This window comes from Trachinotus anak, unplaced genomic scaffold (genome assembly GCF_046630095.1).
Source record: "Trachinotus anak isolate AG129_WGS33_773 ecotype Australia unplaced genomic scaffold, CSIRO_AGI_Tana_v1 ptg000019l, whole genome shotgun sequence".
NCBI classification, from domain to species: Eukaryota; Metazoa; Chordata; class Actinopteri; order Carangiformes; family Carangidae; genus Trachinotus; species Trachinotus anak.
Genome location: NW_027273870.1, coordinates 23181688 through 23200955, shown reverse-complemented (window position 1 = coordinate 23200955; position 19268 = coordinate 23181688). Strand labels below are relative to the sequence as shown.

The 19268-nt window shown below is 39.2% G+C and overlaps 1 protein-coding gene across 1 annotated transcript in view; it reads right to left on the bottom strand.

Annotated features, from left to right (window-relative positions):
* Positions 1-56: 56 nt before the first annotated feature.
* The window catches only part of tmem131l (transmembrane 131 like), a 33213-nt gene continuing 14001 nt past the window's right edge, over positions 57-19268 (bottom strand). The window contains exons 5-34 of the mRNA XM_071505714.1: positions 16705-16828; positions 16456-16572; positions 15156-15260; positions 13884-13961; positions 12579-12732; positions 11499-11557; positions 11315-11420; positions 11094-11196; positions 10725-10845; positions 10358-10528; positions 10203-10272; positions 9963-10086; positions 9781-9850; positions 9565-9674; positions 9360-9429; positions 8995-9128; positions 8505-8647; positions 8200-8386; positions 7341-7526; positions 6640-6789; positions 5970-6519; positions 5744-5856; positions 5345-5514; positions 5031-5237; positions 4761-4839; positions 4446-4552; positions 4181-4313; positions 3400-3470; positions 3067-3200; positions 57-619 (exon numbers count right to left, since the gene is read on the bottom strand). Coding sequence (XP_071361815.1) covers positions 311-619; positions 3067-3200; positions 3400-3470; positions 4181-4313; positions 4446-4552; positions 4761-4839; positions 5031-5237; positions 5345-5514; positions 5744-5856; positions 5970-6519; positions 6640-6789; positions 7341-7526; positions 8200-8386; positions 8505-8647; positions 8995-9128; positions 9360-9429; positions 9565-9674; positions 9781-9850; positions 9963-10086; positions 10203-10272; positions 10358-10528; positions 10725-10845; positions 11094-11196; positions 11315-11420; positions 11499-11557; positions 12579-12732; positions 13884-13961; positions 15156-15260; positions 16456-16572; positions 16705-16828 — 4255 coding nt within the window. The 3' untranslated portion in view covers positions 57-310. The remainder of the gene's footprint in view (positions 620-3066; positions 3201-3399; positions 3471-4180; positions 4314-4445; positions 4553-4760; positions 4840-5030; positions 5238-5344; positions 5515-5743; positions 5857-5969; positions 6520-6639; positions 6790-7340; positions 7527-8199; positions 8387-8504; positions 8648-8994; positions 9129-9359; positions 9430-9564; positions 9675-9780; positions 9851-9962; positions 10087-10202; positions 10273-10357; positions 10529-10724; positions 10846-11093; positions 11197-11314; positions 11421-11498; positions 11558-12578; positions 12733-13883; positions 13962-15155; positions 15261-16455; positions 16573-16704; positions 16829-19268) is intronic.

Below are 19268 nucleotides of genomic sequence, written 5' to 3'. Positions count from 1 at the left end.
AGTTAAAAAGGAATACCTGCCAAGTAAATTATGTAATAAAGAAGACTGAAATGTTGTTCAAGTAGAAAACCTTTTTTTTTTTTATTTTCTATGATCAAAACTGCAAAACATCTAGAAAAATATACAACAAAAGGGTTAACCTCTCACAACATTTAACATTTGAAAATGGGAACATAAAAGAAAAGGAATATTCACATTTTCCCCAATAATAATAAAAGAACATTCATTTTTATTTCCTTTCTTTTACATATCATGTTTTACATGTTTGCCATTATTGTTAAGGTTTGCTGTTTTTTTTTCTTTTCGTGTTTTAAACATCTCCACAGTAGCCAGAGTCGTTGGAGAGTTGTGAGTTGGAGCTGCGGTTGGAAGATGAGTTCCATATGTCAAGGTTCATGTGCGGGCCAAACGGGTTGAAGCTGGAGTACTGGATTGGTCTGCAGGTCCCCTCCGGCTCCCGGCTGAAGGGAGAGTGAGGAGGGGTGATGGGGGACACAGGGGACATTGGGGCTGATCGCTCAGGTTGGAAGTGGCTCTGGTAGGGCTCGCTCTGAGGCGTCCAGATAGATCCAAACAGGCTGGACATGGGGGAGAGGCTGCGGGTACCCGAGAAGTATGGCTGTGAAGGATGAAAAGAGGGAAAACATGAACTTTTAAGCTACTTTTCTGACCTACTGTTGCTTTAGTTTGTATGTTCAGGTGCTACTGTGCACAGCTGTCTAAAGACGCAGTATCCCAATATTATTCTTCCTTGACATTTTCTAACCGTACCTGCTACTGTGTTCTGCTACCATTGGATGTTTGCAGTGGTGAGCTGGTTGTCATTTCACAGCTTTTAAATCTCATTTCTCCTTTTCAGCATAAATAAAATGACCTTCCTTCTTCTAAAGACAGCAAAGTTTCTCCCCATCTTCAGCAGAAAAGTTTTGTCTTCCTGTGTCATAGCAACTAGCGGTAAAGACTTTGTTTTTGACTGCAGATGGGGATCTGTTTCAATATGCATAGATTCCAAGTCAAAAATACCACAAAAATAAATCCTAAAATAAAGTTTATTCCTTCAAGAAATTTTGATAAAAAAATATTTAAGCCTTGTTGATGACAACAAGTTGTTGTCTGCAACCTGCAACATTTATAATCTAGAAATGTATTTTACTGTGCCCTCATTTTCCATTAAATGTATTTCTACCAGATGCAGTTCCTCATTGTTTGTCAAGCAATTTTCTACAATTATTACCTTAGTTCATTAGCTTTAAGCTCAACAGATACTTGAATGTTGATGCTTACCTTTTAGACTTTTAAGGCTAATATTTGAGAGTAAAAATACATGAATGAAACAAAATAAAATATTAGAAAAAAATAAATAATAAATGTATTGCATAAAAAATCTGATAATACTGTATAACAGCCAGTCAGTTTTCAAAACAAACATATAACTAGGTTTTTGGGAACAAAAAGTTTTGGTAAGCATCCATTAATTTTGATTAAAATTTGAGAGCTTTGTGCTGAGACTGCACATTTTACAGATGTCAATAAAGTGCTGTTGACAAGATTACACAACAAGATTAAACATAATGTTATATAATGATGCTAAATTCTGAAACCCACTCTTAAAAATCAATAATTATATAAACTTCTATTTTTGCAATTGCAAAAACCACAAATAAATTTAGAATCACGAAAAACAGAGGTGGTACATAGGTACATTTGCAGTTTTAAAAAATATTTATGTTCTGCAATTTCTTTCTGCATATCTACCAACATGCACACCAACACTGGTTTATCTGTGCCAGGACAATATTGGCTGACAGTTACAGCTCACAGGTAACATGAGAGAAACTGCATGTGAAGTGCACGCCACATGGTGCAAGATGAAGCACCATAGCAGCTTCGTAAAAAGGAGAAGTTAGTTATTTACGAATTTATGACACCCCTTTTCATAAGACTATTAAAGCACATCCGCTTGTTCCCCATTTCTGTTCTGAGAGTGAAGTGATGAAGTGACGTGCAAGACCTGAGAACTTCCTCTAAAAGGTACATGAGTTGAAACAGAGAAGAAGCTTCTGTGCCAATACTAATATTCTGATTACACTGTGATCACAGCACAATCAGTTGTGTGAGAAACTGCTAAACCATTTCCCCATGGTCTCTACCCATTTAGTGTTTATAATGTAGCCTTAAGATAGTGCTAATGTACAGTAATGTTTAAGATTTAGTGTTGTTTCACACTGTGTTCCATTTATATAATGATTTTAACCGTCATATTTTTCACCCACTGCATTTATTTTGTTCATCTCCAGACTTTAACCACATCCTGTACATCTATATTTAAATGGAAATGTCCGCTGATTGGGGAAATTTCTCTCAGTGCTGTAATCTTGCGGTTTATGTGAAGTAAGTCCAAAAGTTGGGCAATATCAATCATAAATTTTTCTCTAAACCATAATCTTGACACTTCATTCCAATAATTGTAATGATTTGTGAGAAAGTAATCATCACAAACATGGATATGCAGAATGATGTTCATTTCGCTCAGCTCAAAGTTTGTTAAAAAATTATCAATAAGCATGCAGCCTGGAAGAATAGGAGACTACATTGTACCCGGACCACAACAAACCAGAACTGCAACGATCAATCGAGTGAAAGAAAAGTAATCTGAACCTATTATGATAATCAAATAATAGTTGTAGTAATTTTTAAGTAAAAGTGCCATTATTTTAATTTCTGCAGCTTCTCAAATGTGAAGATCTTCTGTGTTATACATGACACTAAACATACTATCTTTGAATTCTGGACTGTTATTGGGCAAAACGAAACATCTGAAGACATCATCTTGGGCTCCAGAAAACTTTAACAGGCATTTTCTTTGCCATTTTATGATATTTCATTTAATTATCAAGAAAATAATCACCAAATGAATCAATCATGAAAATAAATATTAGTTGCAACCTTATGCCATAGCTGTAAATCCCCCCCCCCCCCCCCATCCCGACTTTGTTAAATTATGTTTTGCTGCAGCAGGTCAGCAGCCAGATCCCTTAGTTTGAGGTTTGTATTGCGAGTGGTCACCTTGCTGCCCACACAGGCTGCTGTGTCCCAGGTTGAGGGCGATTCCTGAGGCTGTTCCTCACTCCAGCTGGTCTGATTGCTGTGTGTGTTCTGGCTCTCCTGAGCAGGAAAACCACTGGAAAATGTTCCGTTACCTACAAAATGATTAGAGCAAACAAATGCTGAGCTTGAATCCACAGAAACCTTAAGGATGAAATGTCAATGCCTGCTGCAGTAAAAGTTTCAAGTGATTTAATTTCATACCACTTTCCTTTTCATTAAAATGAGACATTATACAAAGTGTAATATGAATATAAAACTCAATCGAGTAAACTGCACATCATCAGCTTGTACCTATGTAGTTGGCTTCCTCACTGTAGGTGTAGGGACTGTTGCAATGGCTGTTGGAACTACTCCAAGTAAACCTGCAGGAAACAAGGAAACATCTTATCCAACGGTTTAAACAGGGACAGATAAAACTCTAACACTGATCTACAGACACACAGAGATACTGCTGCAGCACTGGGAAGGTAATTATTCAAACTATAAACTATTATCAGCACCATGTCAGGACAGAGCTCTGCGCTCACTAATAAAGTTATTTTAGCAGTTAGTAATGCTGTTTAAACAGAGGGGTTAAGTTGCATCATTGAAATAGAGTTTTGAGATGAATACAGACCTTAACCACAACCACAGAAATGTTCATTTAGGAGATTAACACAAAAAAATTCTATTAAATTTTTTCTGTTTATTTTGTCACGAAAGACCAATGATTTACCATTGATTAATTATTTTCACTTAATCATTCTGCTAACACAATGTGTAAATTGCAAAAAAAATGGCAAACTTAGCCTTCTTTAAAGCTGCAACTGATTTTTTGGCACTTGGGGGAGAGAAAACCCACAAAAAGCTGTGGTTACTGTGGCAAAGGTTGGCAAATAATTCTCATTCACTTCGTAGTCCTGTAGCAACATTAGCAATTATGTGTTGTTATATATCTGTCTATCTGACAAATAAGTAAGTGTCTATCTGCTGGTACTGAATTTGTCACTACCAAGAACCCCTTTTATATCAGACAAATATCTAATTTACTGTAAGCAGTGAAGCTTTAACTAACATGTTTTCAAACACCTACCCATTGTACGAGCCGGTCGTTGCTGGCTGAGGTATGTAGGGTAGCGCCTCAGTGGTGTTGTATCTGAACTCATTGGTGAGGGGTATGGATGGAGCCGACCACGTCTCCTCAGGCAAATACTGACCGGATAGGTCTAAGGGAGAACATGACAACTTTCCATTAGTAATCAGAAGTCATGCACAATTCTGTTAGTTGAAGAAACTGGCCAATCTAATTTTTTTCTCTAAATAAACAGCAAGTATGTGTTTGCTGGGAATTTCTTTACCCATGCTCCTGTCCACTCCTGCAGCAACTGCAGCAAAACTTGGGGCAAAGGTGGAGGCTGTGGGATCTGGGCTTTGGCACAAGTCTTTACGGTACAAGCTGTTCATGCTGAACAGAGAGAAGGCAAAGATTACAAGTCAAACAGGGATTGGATGACAAAAAAATAATAATTCACAGTCCTCTTTTAGTCAATACTGATTATAATCTGGATATTTTCACCAGTGGTCAGGCCATGGTGACAAGTGTATAATGTAAACATCATATTTTATTTTACTCTTCACAAATTTGTCCTGAGTGTGGGTGTTTGCTTTAGTACCTTAGAGCCTTGTAGTTTGTGTTCATGGCCTGGTAGCAGTCTCTCTCTACAGGGTAGACACCGTACTGCATGGAGTCCCCTATAAAAACAAGACAAGTATCAAAATTAGGCAAATCATCATTTATTTATATAAAATTATAGTTACTGGCCATTTTTGCAGTTATGCACCTGACCTTAGGAAAATTATGAAACCATTTGCATAGAATAGTGTCACTACAAAATTAAAAGAGGGAATTACTGCAGCACTTAAATCTGAGATCAGATTCATACTTTTTCTGGATGAGGTAGTGCAGGCATGTGTCCGGGCACTGGGGTCCTTCTCTCCCTCCATGCTGCTGGTGCTGCTCCAGCTGCCCCAGCTCCCTCTGCTGGCCCTCACACTGCCTGACGAGCTGCCAGAGTCTGAGCCTGACTCACACACACCACCGCCACGCCTCTCTGTAGCACACTTTCTTCGAATGCGGACAGGACAGACACCTATTTAAAAAAAAAATCAACAAAAGCCAGTGACATTAAAATCAATAGTTCAGTTGTGCTTGAATCAGCAGAGCTGCAGAGAACCGCGACAGCTCGAGTTTACCCACCGTTTTGTTTGAGGGGGCTCTCAGCACTATGTCCAGGCTTTAGTGCTTCTGACTTGGCAGTGCTGTAGCAGCGGTTCCTGTTGCGGGTTCCACTGATGTTACGGTCACCTGTTTTCCAGTCAGGCTCTTTCTCCCTCTCTGGCATCATTAGCACATTGTGCTCAGGAGCACTAGTGCAGTAATCACACAAACAGAACACATTTTATCTTATTGTTTGGTGCTTCATAACATGGTCTGTCATATTTAGTTTCACTAAATACGAAAGAATATGATGTAGCTCTTTGTTCACTCTTTAAATATTATACAACAAAGACCAGTATCATAAAGTACTTTACTATGAAACATCAGAATTCATGTTAGGTGATTCAGAGATGAAAATGTAGGTAAATTGAGGTCTACCTGGAGATATTTTCTGTCTTCCTGCGACTCCTCTTTCCCTTATTATTCCCTGGTGCATTCGCAGTCTCCGTGCTTGGTACTTTCTTTTTCTGGCCTTTGCCGTCTTCTCTCAGCTGGAGTGATCAAAACCATAAAGTGATGATGGTTATTTTTTCATACCCATAGATCATTACATTATATTGTTTGTGATAGGTATTGGCTTTGTAAACTGCAGCCCCTTTCTTACCTCGAGTTCAGAACTGTCCCTTTTCTCAGGGTCGATCTTCTCTGCATAGTGCTCAATGCAGCTCTTCTCTACAGGACTGCACACTAACAGGCCTGGTCTAGGTCCTGGGCCCAATGTGATGTTATCTGGGAAACCAGCAGGCATTTCCATGGGAAACATAACTGCTGGCACTCCATCTTCTATAGTGCTGTGGGGGTCTTCTTCAAAGTCTGCGGATGTCTTTTTATCCAGCTCACTGATGAAAGCTGGTTCATTGTTGTTGCAGACATCAGCGTCTGGGGTCAAGGGGGCGTCCGGTGTCAGGTCTTCATGCTCTTCATCCATCGTCACAGCACCAGTTGCTGCTGTGGACGAGCTGGATTTGTATTTTGTGTAATAAAGTGAAACCTTGTGTTTCTTTTGTGGTTGGGATGGGGTAGTTGAGGAGCCTTTCTTCGAGGATTGAGGACGTGGGGTGGGGCTGTTGGCCAAAGCTGGAGAGCCACGCCCCTTACCTTTATCAGAGGTGTGACAGGTGTCCACATAGCTCTTGCAACTTCCTTTTGTTTTACTGCACGAACAAGACACAAAGAGATACATCAAAGCATGTTTACACCAGAAAAAAATCCATGCGCAATGTTTGACTTTGTGCAAACTGTACATGTACAGAACTGAAAAGAACTGGACATACTTTACTCCATTGGGTGCGATATTGTTGACGGAGCCATTCTCCCGCGAAAGGACAGAGTTGTGATTGCTTCTGATGCTGGGTGCGGAAAAGTCATTCAGGATATAATGAGCCTGACGGAAGGCCATCAGACACACACCAAACAGTGAGAAGCTGTAAAGAACAGAAATACAAATATTGTCAGATTTGAAAAATAATGTGTGATTATCTTAACCAGGATTAGAATGACCTCTTTCTATTAATCTGTCCCATTTTTGACATGCATCTGCTCTCTGATAGCTTCAAAACATATATCAACACTATCATTTAACATGATATATGCCCATGGTCTCTCCACATTAACACTTTAATTGATTCTGAATTTCTCAATGAGGTAGAGGGAGTGGATTTTAAATGCTGTTCAGAAGTTCTCGTGGATATAACAAAATTTTCAGAATCTTATTCTGTCATGTATTTAATGTTTGTGGGGGAAATCCTTTAAAGAAATAACGACTTGGAAGGAATCTCAAAGGAGTTTTAAATCAAAAGCAACAAAGCTGGGACTGGTCAGGTGCGAGAAAGAACTGATGAAGCCTCTTGGATGAGAGGTGAAACGTCTTCCTAGACAAATAACCAAGTCCAGTTGCTTTCGATTTAAAACTCCTTTGAGATACTATGACCTGGACAAATGAGAATATTCACAGGCGGACTTGGAAGGAACTAACCATGTGAAGATGAGGGTGATCACCCAGAAGGTTTCCTCCCAGCTTGGGCCAGGAACCACCTGAGCGCAGAGAGGCAACATGTGGTGGGGCAGTGTCACATTCAGAGTGAACGGAAAAGAGGTGCCACGAGATGTCACCAGAGTGAGGTCCCGAATTACCCAGGATGAGGTGAAGTCTGGGGTGAACCTGAGGAGATGGACAAGGAGAGGCGAGAGAGGATGATAATAAATAAACTTTAACACTTTTCTTAAAGGATTAATGTGTGGAATTTGGGGGTCTCATATGGCAGAAATGGAAAAAAAAAAATCACAATTATATTTCCATTCGGGTGTAATCACCAACTATGAATTGTTGTGTTTTCATGGGCTTAGAATGAGCCCTTCATATCTACATAGGGACCAGGTCCTCGCCATGTTGCACTGCCATGTTTCTACAGTAGCCCAGAATGGACAAACCAAACACTAACTCCAGAGAGAGCTTTTTGTGGTATTCCGCTATCTGTAGGCCACTATAGGTTCTCCTTAAAGTTTGGAAAGGGGAGGGGTATTCTCAGGGGCAATCTGGCACCTCACTACTAGATGCCACAAAATACTAAAACATATGAGCTCAGCAGGTCAGCAATCTAGCTTTGAGCTGATCCAGTTAAGAGCTTGTATGTGATTAATAGAATTTTGAACTGTGTCCTTGAAGCAATAGGTAGCCATTAAAGGGATGCAAAGATTGGGGTAATGTGGTTCCCCTTTAAATGTCTAGCAGCATTACTAAAGATATTACATGTCAACATAATTTAAATACTAAGCAAAACAGATTTTTTAAAAAATTAAATGTCAACAATAATGCAGGCAAAAATTCCACTTACGCAATGGTGATCTCGGAGGAGGTGTTGTGGTCGAGGCTGAAGGAGCGACACTGCAGCACCTCAAAGCCGAATCCCTGACACTTATATCCATTTATATTCATTGACATGACTGTCAGAGGAAGCTCTCCTGCATTCTCCACCTTGAAACTTTTTCTAATGGCGAAAAGTGGCTTGTTGGTGCGCAGACCTAGAAGTGACATATAATAATGTTTAGCCATTTGTGAAGTGAATGCTTACCTCTAAAATTAAAGACAATATTGCATAACAGTAATTTAATGTAAGTTAAATGTAAATGTCAATCTCACCATCTCGACACTCCATTAGAGTTGACTGAGGAACATTGAAGCGCAGGGAGGCTCCCAGGCCAGGCAGTTTGCCTCCAACTCTGAGCAGCTCTTTGGCCCCGTGGCCCTGCACCGTCACCATGTCGAACACTGTCAGGTTGTTCCTGAAAAACAGTTGAAAACATACACAAAATAAGGCTCTGATTCACACCTTAAAAAAGAATAAATGAATGAATTAACATTACAATCAAAGCAGTTTAATTTTTACCTTTTTTTTTATTTTTTTACTTGTCAGAGTATCAGATTTTATGTTTTTACTGTGAATAACGTTTTTTTTTTTTAAAACCATCTTATTAAGTGTCCTTTTGAAGTGGCCTATAAGAGACATTCTCCTGCACTTTTATGGGAGAACAGATAGCAGGCAAATGGCAAGCAACAAAATTAACCATAAAGGTAAAATATCTCTTAGGAAAGGTATGGACATACTCATCCCATTGGTATGAATCAGTACCTAATAATAAGAATGGTAGTGGTGGGTTTGTGTTCAGAGGGAGTGAAGACCACAGCGACCTCTCTGGCCTCCCAGGGCTGCAGCAGCAGACGCAGGACTCCCTCTCGTGTTATGTCTTCCACATTCTCACCTGCCTGAACACACATACATACACACAACCACACACACAGGGAAGGGACGGTGGAAATTAGCAGGGGAGTGAAGATAGGCAAGACTGAAGCACAACAAGGATGCCAGTGTTGCCCATGTGTTCGATGAATCAGTAAAGTTAGATAAGGATTGCATGTTGTCAGCCAAAAAGCTGTGAGTAAATACTAAAAGATTAAACTATACTACAATTTCCTGGGAGTGTTTTCAGGATTTACCTTTGGCGCAGAAGCCAACAGAGAAAACTCTGTGGTGCTGATGTTGACAGAGAGGGGGCTGATATTAAACCTGCCAAAGAAAACAATTTAAGAAATTGACTAAAGTAATGTGTTGGAGCATCATGGCACAAAACAGCTGAAACAGAAAATATATTTCAATTGAATCATTCTCTGTGATAGAAAACATTTACTATACTCTGCATACCATTTGGTTAGGAGGTCCAGAGCCTCTAAAGGGGCAGGGTACAGGGAGAGGATTCGAATCTCTACAGAAACCACCGAAGAGGAAGGATTCTTCAGCATGAAAGTCTTCACCTGAAACATGAAAACACTTCTTCTATTAGACAAATGCCACAGGTAAAGTCTATCTTCAAAAATCGTTTCAATCAAACCATCATTCACAATTTTAAGGGTTGCCCACCTTGCTCTCATTGACGGGTGTAGCACCAAAGTCCAGAGGAGTGGACGACTCTGCAGGGAGTCTTGGCCACCTAATAGGACAAAAGGATTCAAATGATTAATGACGTTAATGCAGAGAATTGACCAACTACAAGGCTCACAATAGCATGAAAAGGAAATCAGTGCGCTGCATCCAAGACTGACCTGCAAGGGAGTTTGTCTTTGTGGTTCTGCCATCGAGAGCAGAGTTCAGCAGCCAGTTTGCTGTCTACAGCCCAGGACGAGGGGGAAAAGTCTGGGAGGAGAGAACGCTGCCACTCTGAATGACCTGATATGAAAGAGGGAAAAAAAGAATAAATTAAAAAAAAATTTAAAAATCTGACAATTACAATCTGACAATGATTTTCTTTCTCACACTAGGGATTATGACATGCCATGTCTCACCTGTCTCAGACAATCTGAGTGGGCAAGGTCGCTCACACTCTCGTTCTGCCTCAAAGACCACTCCCCCGTGCTGTGAGAATGAACACATCATCAAATACCACATCTGATCCCAAATTCAACATTGTACTAACTAACCACAAGACTCGCCCTTTTACCTTGGAAGGAGTAGAGTGAAAGAAGAGGGGAACGTGCAGGGCTGAGCCCAGGCTGGTATCAAGACTCAGGGTGGACAGCTGATTGACAGGCAGGGCCTTGCTGAGCAGCTGTAGGGACAGAATCCGCCAGCAGCCCTGGGGAACTGTCAGTGGACCGCTGAAGTTCGTCATCTGACATAAAGGGGGCAGCAGAGTCATTAGTGTCAAACCCTGTACTTAACTTAGCACCCATATAATAAATGGGAGAAATGTAGAGTGCTTTGCCAACATCAGAATCCACTTGACATAAATCAACAGGTTTGCAGATCATTTTATCAATATGCAATTAGATCTCTTTCCTATCATTACATGATGCAGTGGTGCCTACCTTCATTACTCCCTGAAGTTTCTGTGAGAGGCTGGCATTCATCACAGTGAAGGGCAGGAGGAGAGGATTTGTCAGCCACAGATCCACCTGGTCTGTACCTCTTTGTTTCACCTGGAACAGGCTGAATAAATCCCCAACAAAATAACATTAAAAAAACAAAATTTTTTCAGTTACAATTACACAATTACACAATTCTCTGCTCACTTCCTAAGTGTTTAATTTCTGTCATTGACTTATCCTGAAGAGAAACGCAATAAATATATGCACCCCCAGGTGCTTGTCACTAGTGACAACTGCAGTGTTTTCCATCAGAAGGACAAAAAGCTTAGGACAACATAAGTGTGACAAAGCAAAAGGTCTCCACATTACCTGTGTGTGATATGTTGTCCTGGGAAGCTGTAGCTTGTCCTGTTTCCCAGAATTTTTAAACTGATGTGACTTACACATTTTCCTCCATGGCCTGGCAATGAACCTGACAGATACAAAACTCATTAGTCAAACATTTCAACACATTTGGGTCAAATGACATTGCAATCTGAAGGAATTATAAGAACTGAGAAGAAATGATTGGAAATGGAAGGAGTATTCACCTCGGCAGGCTAGGGTAGCCACTTCAGTGAAGTTTTTTGTTTCTGGTTTCAGAGGAACCTGATTCAATTCCAGGCTGGCCTCCACTTTTGATAGCACCTGCATTTCCTGGGGATGTCAAAACATCTTGTCAAAGCCTAAATAATGATACCTAGAGGTCATGATGAAGCAAAGAGAAAAACTCACCTTTACATAGAGCTTCTTGCCTCCAGAATTTAACATATAAACTCGTATCTTTGGTTCCCCTACAGGAAATAATAAACAGAAAAATAAAAACAGTGCACAAATATACAATATAAAATACTAAATTATTGACAGGCTTACACAGTTATATGTGCACCTGATTCATGTGCAAATCTATTTATCCATCTTCTGCTATGGCAAGATCTTGCTTACATTCTTTATGTCATGAGAATCTGCTGAAACCTGCTTGCCAAGCAGACACAGATTTCCTTAGAAAGGAAATGAAAAATGACATCCCCGTTCACATAACCAGTTTGACCTAAAGTTATAACAAGACTGTTTGTCAAGTCACAGTGTCTGCTGCTGACAGTAACAGCCAAATACCGTATGTAAAAATTAGAAACACAAATTTGGTTCGCTATGTGGTTCATCTACAAAGCCTTTGTGAGCGCTCATGACAAAATTATTGACAGTAATTGTATACTAACAGTTGTGGAGGAAAATACTGTGTTGTGGTTGATTTCATTTGTTGTTTGATCTTCAGACTCTGTGCTATTTTATAAAGAGAGACCAGGAAAGTGGAACTGATGTCTTCTCATATTTCTCTCATGCCTCTCATCTGACAGCTCTTTCAAAACAGCCACACCATCATGAACCTTATTTTCTCTCTTTTTTCCCATGAGTCAAAGTAAACACAAGCCAAAGAAAGGAAAAAGCAGCCACAAGAACAGCAGAAACTTCTTTAGGTTTAGATCTAATGTCAACATGTAAACACTGTTTTAACCATTTGAACTTTTGCTTTGATAATGGTCCACCACAGAAAGTCTGACAGATAAGATTTCATAAGATTCATAAGATTCATTCATTCATTTCATAAGAGTTCATTTGACTGGAGGCTGACAAAGCAGAAATTTGCTAGTGTGATTAGATGTTGCTCTATCTATACTCAAGTGTTATTTATGAATGACAATCAGTCACAATCAGGCTGTATGGTTTCCTTTGGTAATGCTGTGCAGAACACCGTCACATTCCTGTAGGGAAATTGCCTCTAGACAGTGGGTCAGAGGGGTCACAGACACCTACCTACTGCAGCCTGTCCAGCAGTGGGGGCCACCAGCAGCACCAGAATGTGCTCAATGACGTAAGGCTTGAGCTTGTCCAGGTCAGTGGGCCGGTCTCCACGCGCCGACAGATTAATCTGCAGACTGAGGCGCTCCTCACTCTGGAGGCAGGACCCCTGGGAAGGGACAGGAAAGGCATACCAGTCACCAAACAGATTTGGATAAGAAATAAAAGAGACAGTAGAACAATGAGAAAAATTAGTCAAATTAACAGACAAAAGATAAACAAACGAGGATAATCCAGATGTTAAGAGGGGAGAAAGAATGCAGGAATTTTATAAATTATCAAGTTGTTGAGGGGACAGTGGAAAGAAAATCAATGGTGAAGGAAAAATGTCAGATATTTTCTTTGCCATTGACCAATTGTGACTGGTCATCAACAGACAGAAACAAGCAGGCAGTAACCTACTACTTCCACCCACCCTGTGACTAACACCCTCTTGAAACTGACAGATCAGCAGCAGGAGAGTGCAAATCTCACTGCAAACCAGGGCTTGTCTCAGTGGGTGAATCACCACTTGATGACCTGTAGACAGACGCCTTGGCTTGGTGCCACCAAGGCTCAAGGCCGGCAATAGCAAACCTAATCCCATGAAATCAAGGCTAACTTCCTGTGAGGCTCATTTAATCTGTGAGCACAATCGACAGTGACCAAAGGCCAGTTCACAATTTTGTTAGAGAGGTCTTGAAAAAGAACTGAAGAGCAGGTGTTGATCTTGGATACAAGCCAAAGGTTGCAGCTGGGACACTCATGCAACAGACTGTATGGATGATTTCAGTTTGTTTAATTATGACTATATAGTTAGGTTGTCTGCAGCCATCTCTTGCATCATGAGTATTGCGCCACATTAGGACTGGGAGCCCAGTGTCAATTATGGAGTCTCCTGAGAAAGAAATTAAAAGTCTGGCAGGAAATCTCACCCTCCTCAGGGGTTCTGGAGAAAACAGAAGGTGCTCAGACGACGAGCCCGGCTGTCTGTTGAAGTTTTAGACTAGCTGGCTTTCTGCTTAGAGGACATGGGCATGATGAGAGCAATGAGAAAAACTCAGCTCCATTTTTGCAAAATATATAAAACTGAAAATAATGTAATAACGAATCATTAAGTATGTTGTGAACTGCCCTTATTCCTCAGTGTGCCCTATGTCAACTGAAAAACCACTGCTGCTGCCTGCAAATTCAAGTATGTGCATTTTTAATTATCAATTCAAGGACTTGACAAATTTTATCAATGTCAGCTACTGAAACAGATTAAAGGAAAACAAGTACCTGAAGATTGTTGAACAAACTCTTCGGTAAACTGCACTCCAGGAGCAGACCCAGTATAGTGATGTTGGAGGTATCTTCCTGCAGGAAAAAACAACACAACAGGCAACACAATCAGGGATTAAAAGTAATATAATAATAAACATATAATCATTAAAGAAGGAAGAAGGATAAAAATGTATCTTATGTGTGCTACAAGGCATCATTGGCAATAATGAAACTTCCCTATCCCTATTGTTTGACTCCAGTGCTGGTGTTGTATGCAATAATATTTATTTTATGCATTATTATTCATTCTAACTTATTTTGTATTTTAGGCCTTGCTGGATTGTTGTCTGTTGCTACTGTATGTTTGATTTCTGTTAGTGTGTGTCGTAAGGTGTCCATAAGTGCCTTGAAAGGCACCTATAAATGAAATCTATTATTATTATCATTAATGACCGTCTACACTCACAGATCCATAAACACATACCAAAGAATAACTACAGGCCTTGTGCTTGTAAATGCCTGCAGTCTTTAAACATGGTTTAAATATTGCCCAGGTAAAGGTTTATTAAGAATTAAATATGTTTTATATGAAGCAGCAAAGAAGACAGAAAAATTGTCACAATATAAATTTAAGAGCAAGTGTACCAACTTGGTGCTGAACCTCAGGAGGATGATAAATATACTGTATGCATGGAGTATGTTTTTCTTAACCATATGTTAAAACATGGGGAGCTCGCTGAGAGGGGAAAAAAGCTGAATTTAGCATAGGCAGTAGTGGTTTTGAGTGATTGTGAGAGCTACAGCCTCTCTGCACTTGGCCAAGCTGACATTTTGCAACGCCACACCACTTCCTGTTGTAGAGGCAGCATCCCTTTCAGATAACTTGTCACTTACTTTCACTGCCTTTGCTTGTTTCTAAAACTATGCACTCATTTTTAATTAGTTTTCAGTGTTTTTTATGTGGTTCTGAAATGCTTGTACAAATGAAAGATTATATAAAGCTCATATCATTTTAAATTGAGTTTTTATGGTTATACTCTACAGGCAAAAATTTACATATTTTACATACTGTGTGTTTTTTTTATGTTGACTTGAACACACATTCAGTCATTTCATGACAACAAGTGTTTGTCAGTGTATCACAAAGCCCCTGTGTGTATGGATGCAGCCCTCTGTTTATCAAGGCTGGCATGAGGAAAGGGGAAATCAGCTGCTTCCAATGATGAGCAGTTATTTACTTATCTGTATGACATGCACAAACCAACACATAGACATTTAAACACATACCTGAGTTTGGGTCAGCTTAATGCTCTGGATGTGAGGGAATATTAGCAGACTATCCTTTCTTTGGACAGACTTTAATGAACCCCGGTTAACTCCCACACCAAACACCTGAAAAAGGAACAGTTAACATTTATAAAAGGATTCTCCACATTGTGTGCATTATATTAAGCCCAGGCAGTCAACAAGGAAACAGAAGAGCAGTGTCATTTAGTGGGGCTGAAATGAACATTTGGCGCAGTTTGTAATGTGGTTGGTAACTGTCTGTGGTTTTAAATAAAAAGAAGCGCTACACAAGTCAGGTTGGCATGTAATGTTGCACCAAAGGAATTTTGACCAAAAAAGGAAACAAATGGACAGATAATGCTGAAAGTGAGAAAAATACACATGAAAGAGTTGTGCAAAGGGAGTGGCACTATCGGAGGTTGTACAAGAGAGTCCAAGTGTCTGTGTGTCTGGGCGTGTTTGCCATTAATAACTACACATCCAATGTGCTGTAGTTCATGTTTAATATGGGATAGACAAGTTACTTAAATGGAGGTAAGATAAACTTAAAAGTGGCTAAGGTTGTAGCAAAACCAGTTAGGGTGGAACAACAGGACAGACTCTGGGACTGGAGTGCAAATACATCCAGAGGATACAGCAGGTTAAACCAAGTGAATGGACATTTCCAGACCATATTCTTATTCTCTGGTAGCACACTGCACAAACATGGGTCTACTAAGGTCAAGTAAAGGAGAGAATCATTTAAAATGCAGTAATTAAATCAGCAAGAACAGAATTGCTGCTTGTGTGGGTGTTTTTTTTTTTAGCTTGAGGCATTAGTGAAGTGCTGAATCAATTGATATGCATTGGAAATAACAACTACAAGTGTTAAAGTGTCTACTAGTTTAACAGAGACCTATTTGTGAACATTTTTACTTTAATCATGCAACACAAGCCATTTTTGAGATCCAACATGATTTGGATGATAAACTTTCTAACAGCATAAACAATAGAGGTTTTGACTTCCTTTGTTTATGAGCATGTGCATGTGGGATGAAGTAAAAACAAATATTATGGATCCTGGCAAAGGTCTGACCAGCATTCCAGTTTCCTGCTATTTTGGATCATAATTATTTCAGGAAAAACAAAGTTTGATATGAGCATGATGATACTGTAATAATATCACAAACAACAAACATCAAAATCTTTCACTCTACTATTTGGAGATAAAAACCACATGCATTACGATGGGGGTTTCACCATCATCCCAACAGAACATGGTCTGAGACTGTTCAGCAGGAGGTGCATTAATGGAACTGACCTGGTATGACAGCAGCCCATGGGCCGATGTGTTTATAAATAATGTGTTTTCTACATTGCCCTCCTCAGACGGGAGGAAAATTAGTTTAAAAGATGCCTTCCCTCTGGGCGGGATCACCTAGGACAGAGAGGAAATGTGAGACATTAAGTTATCACAACAAGATGCAAAAACTATTTCAGAATTCATTCTAAACATCATTACTTTTAAAACGTGCTGTGCATCTACTGGTGTATACACTGGGACACTTACTCTTCTGTGAAAGGAAGGTATGTAAAAATGCCTGCTGGATGTAAACATTGACAGCAGTGTCACAGGAACTTCCTGGCTGGGGTTGTGTATATATATTGTTTCAGCTCTTGGCAGCCCCAGCGGTCTGTAAAGACAGAACAGCATCGTAAATGACTTGGCTCTCCGCTAAGCACCATGGCCAGCTGAGAAACTAAAAGGTACACATTAAAATTTAAGGGCACTAAAGTGTTCACCACACAATTATATACAGTATGAGTTTGCTTATTCATGAGTCCTCTAAGGAGCCTCTATTAAATTACCTCTACTAAATCCTTCTGCTGCCCATTTAACCCATTAGAACTGGAGTGATTGTGGTGGTTAATGTTAACTTTATAAATGCACCATTTCTTGTAGTTAACTTAGTGGTCAACTTCTGTAGGCACATTTATGGTAAAAATATTACTTTTACATGATGTCACATGAAGCAGGCAACATTTCTCCATGCTCAGAGATCATAAGTTTAAGGTTATGTCAACACCAACAAGAATACTAATGCTTTTTGCATTCTCATTTTATATAGTGGCATGTGTAACACTGCAATTAATGAGAACTAACAGCTTATTTTTTTTAGGTTACATTTAGTTGAGCAAAACTGGGAAACAGTTTCACATATTTTAATTAGCTTTTATATAAAGGTTAGATGAAACTTAAAAATCCACCATGAGTCTGTGTTTACAAATGGAAGATTACCCTTGTAATTTGAAAATAAGATCACTGAATAGCCAGTGTTTTGCATTCAGTCAATAAAGGGAAGCTGTAAGAGGAAAATAAACCATTCACCTGTGTGTTAACAGATGGGTAACAAGTATGATCTTTTCATCTTTAATCTGAGAAAGGCCCTGGTGTCAGAAGTAAAACCACATATACAAATATGGACATAAGTAAGGCTATGAATAGGCTGTGGCCTGCTAACCCAGAGAGCTCAAAGATTACCTCTCTGGGTTTGGCCATTTCTGCTATAACCTATTAAAGTGACACGTTGCCATGCAACATTTTTTGCCTGATGACAGATAAACTATGGCTACCACTTAATTTCTCTCAACCTGCCCTTTCCACACGTAACTCAATTCAACTCAATTAATCATTTAATTGTATTTCCAATTTAACAAAAAGAAAAAATATATATTTATAACATTACCTTCCTAGCTACGTGTTCTCACACACATTAAGTATAATAACAAAGCCATTTGAATGTGTACCATTATTCCTAAACATAGCATGTGGTATTAAACACGTATTACTGACTACGGTGGGGTGTGAAGTACTTTCATGTGGGCTACATTACAAGCTGACTGGGCATTCTTATGACTTGCATAATGTTAAGTGTGTGCATGATCTAATGTAATTATAGTTTAGGGTAGCAACAATAAGGAACCTCTATGCAATATAATGCAATCCCATACAACCACTGTGAAATTTTTATGGTTCAGTGTTAGTTAAGTCTGTGCGAGAGAGGTGCTGGTTCATCTTTATGTTATACTAGATGGTATATTTCATGTTGATGTATTGCATTACATAATAGTATGAAGTTACCACTGACTGAGTTGTTTTCATCCGTTTCATCATTGAAACGACTGCTGTACTTTACCTACAAGCTATACCACATATACCATTTTGAAAATAACCAAGATTTTTATGGGGATATCTAGATTTTCTTTAGCTGGAAAATACTGACCATGAAAACTGACCATAGAAATAGATGCAGTCTATAAACACTTAATGGACACTGCTGTCACAACATAAAGTTGGCAGTACTGCAGCAGGAACTATTCTTGAAATGTAACTACAAGGACTATTAGAAGAACTGGTTATTCCAATCTCCGACTTTAGTGTACAACTAGGCTGGAAATCAAATGTTGACCAAGCACTTGTACGTACTCTTCTGAAAGGTTTTCTAACATTTACAGTGCTTAGACTGCTGTTAAAGCAAATATTTTGTTAACATACAGTAGGATGTGATCTGAAAACTTTCAAAAAGATATTTAAGGTCAGTAAGAGCTTTTTGACATGTTGGTCCAGTGTATTTTTTCCTTCACATTTTTGTTTTATCTGAGAAGACCTTTTATACATAAAGATGCTACTCTGTCACTGGACAAACAGTAGTTCTGACCATGACTAAGATATTGCAGGTATTAGAAACTATGTATACACAATCTTCTCCATCTGGTCAATGTGGAGAAGCTATACATGTGCAAGGCGATGTCAACAGTCAGTGTGCTGTGCTTAAACAGAGCCGGACACAGTTAAACACCAAGAAGCAGATGGAATTTGGTTGAGAAAAAAGCTGATATAACTAGCGGTTATACAGGGCATTATAAATGAATATTTTACAATTTAACTTCACTTCTTTCAATTTTTTTGTGGGATAAGAAGTCCTCATCTTTATTGCATCTAATTTCTCTGTAAATTTCTGATTTCAGAAAGAATCACTAAAAAAAGTAAAACTTTCATATAACTTTACCCTGTAAGTGTTTCAAGTCTGCAACGTATTTCCAGATTCTTGACATCTTCATTTGAGCAGTTCT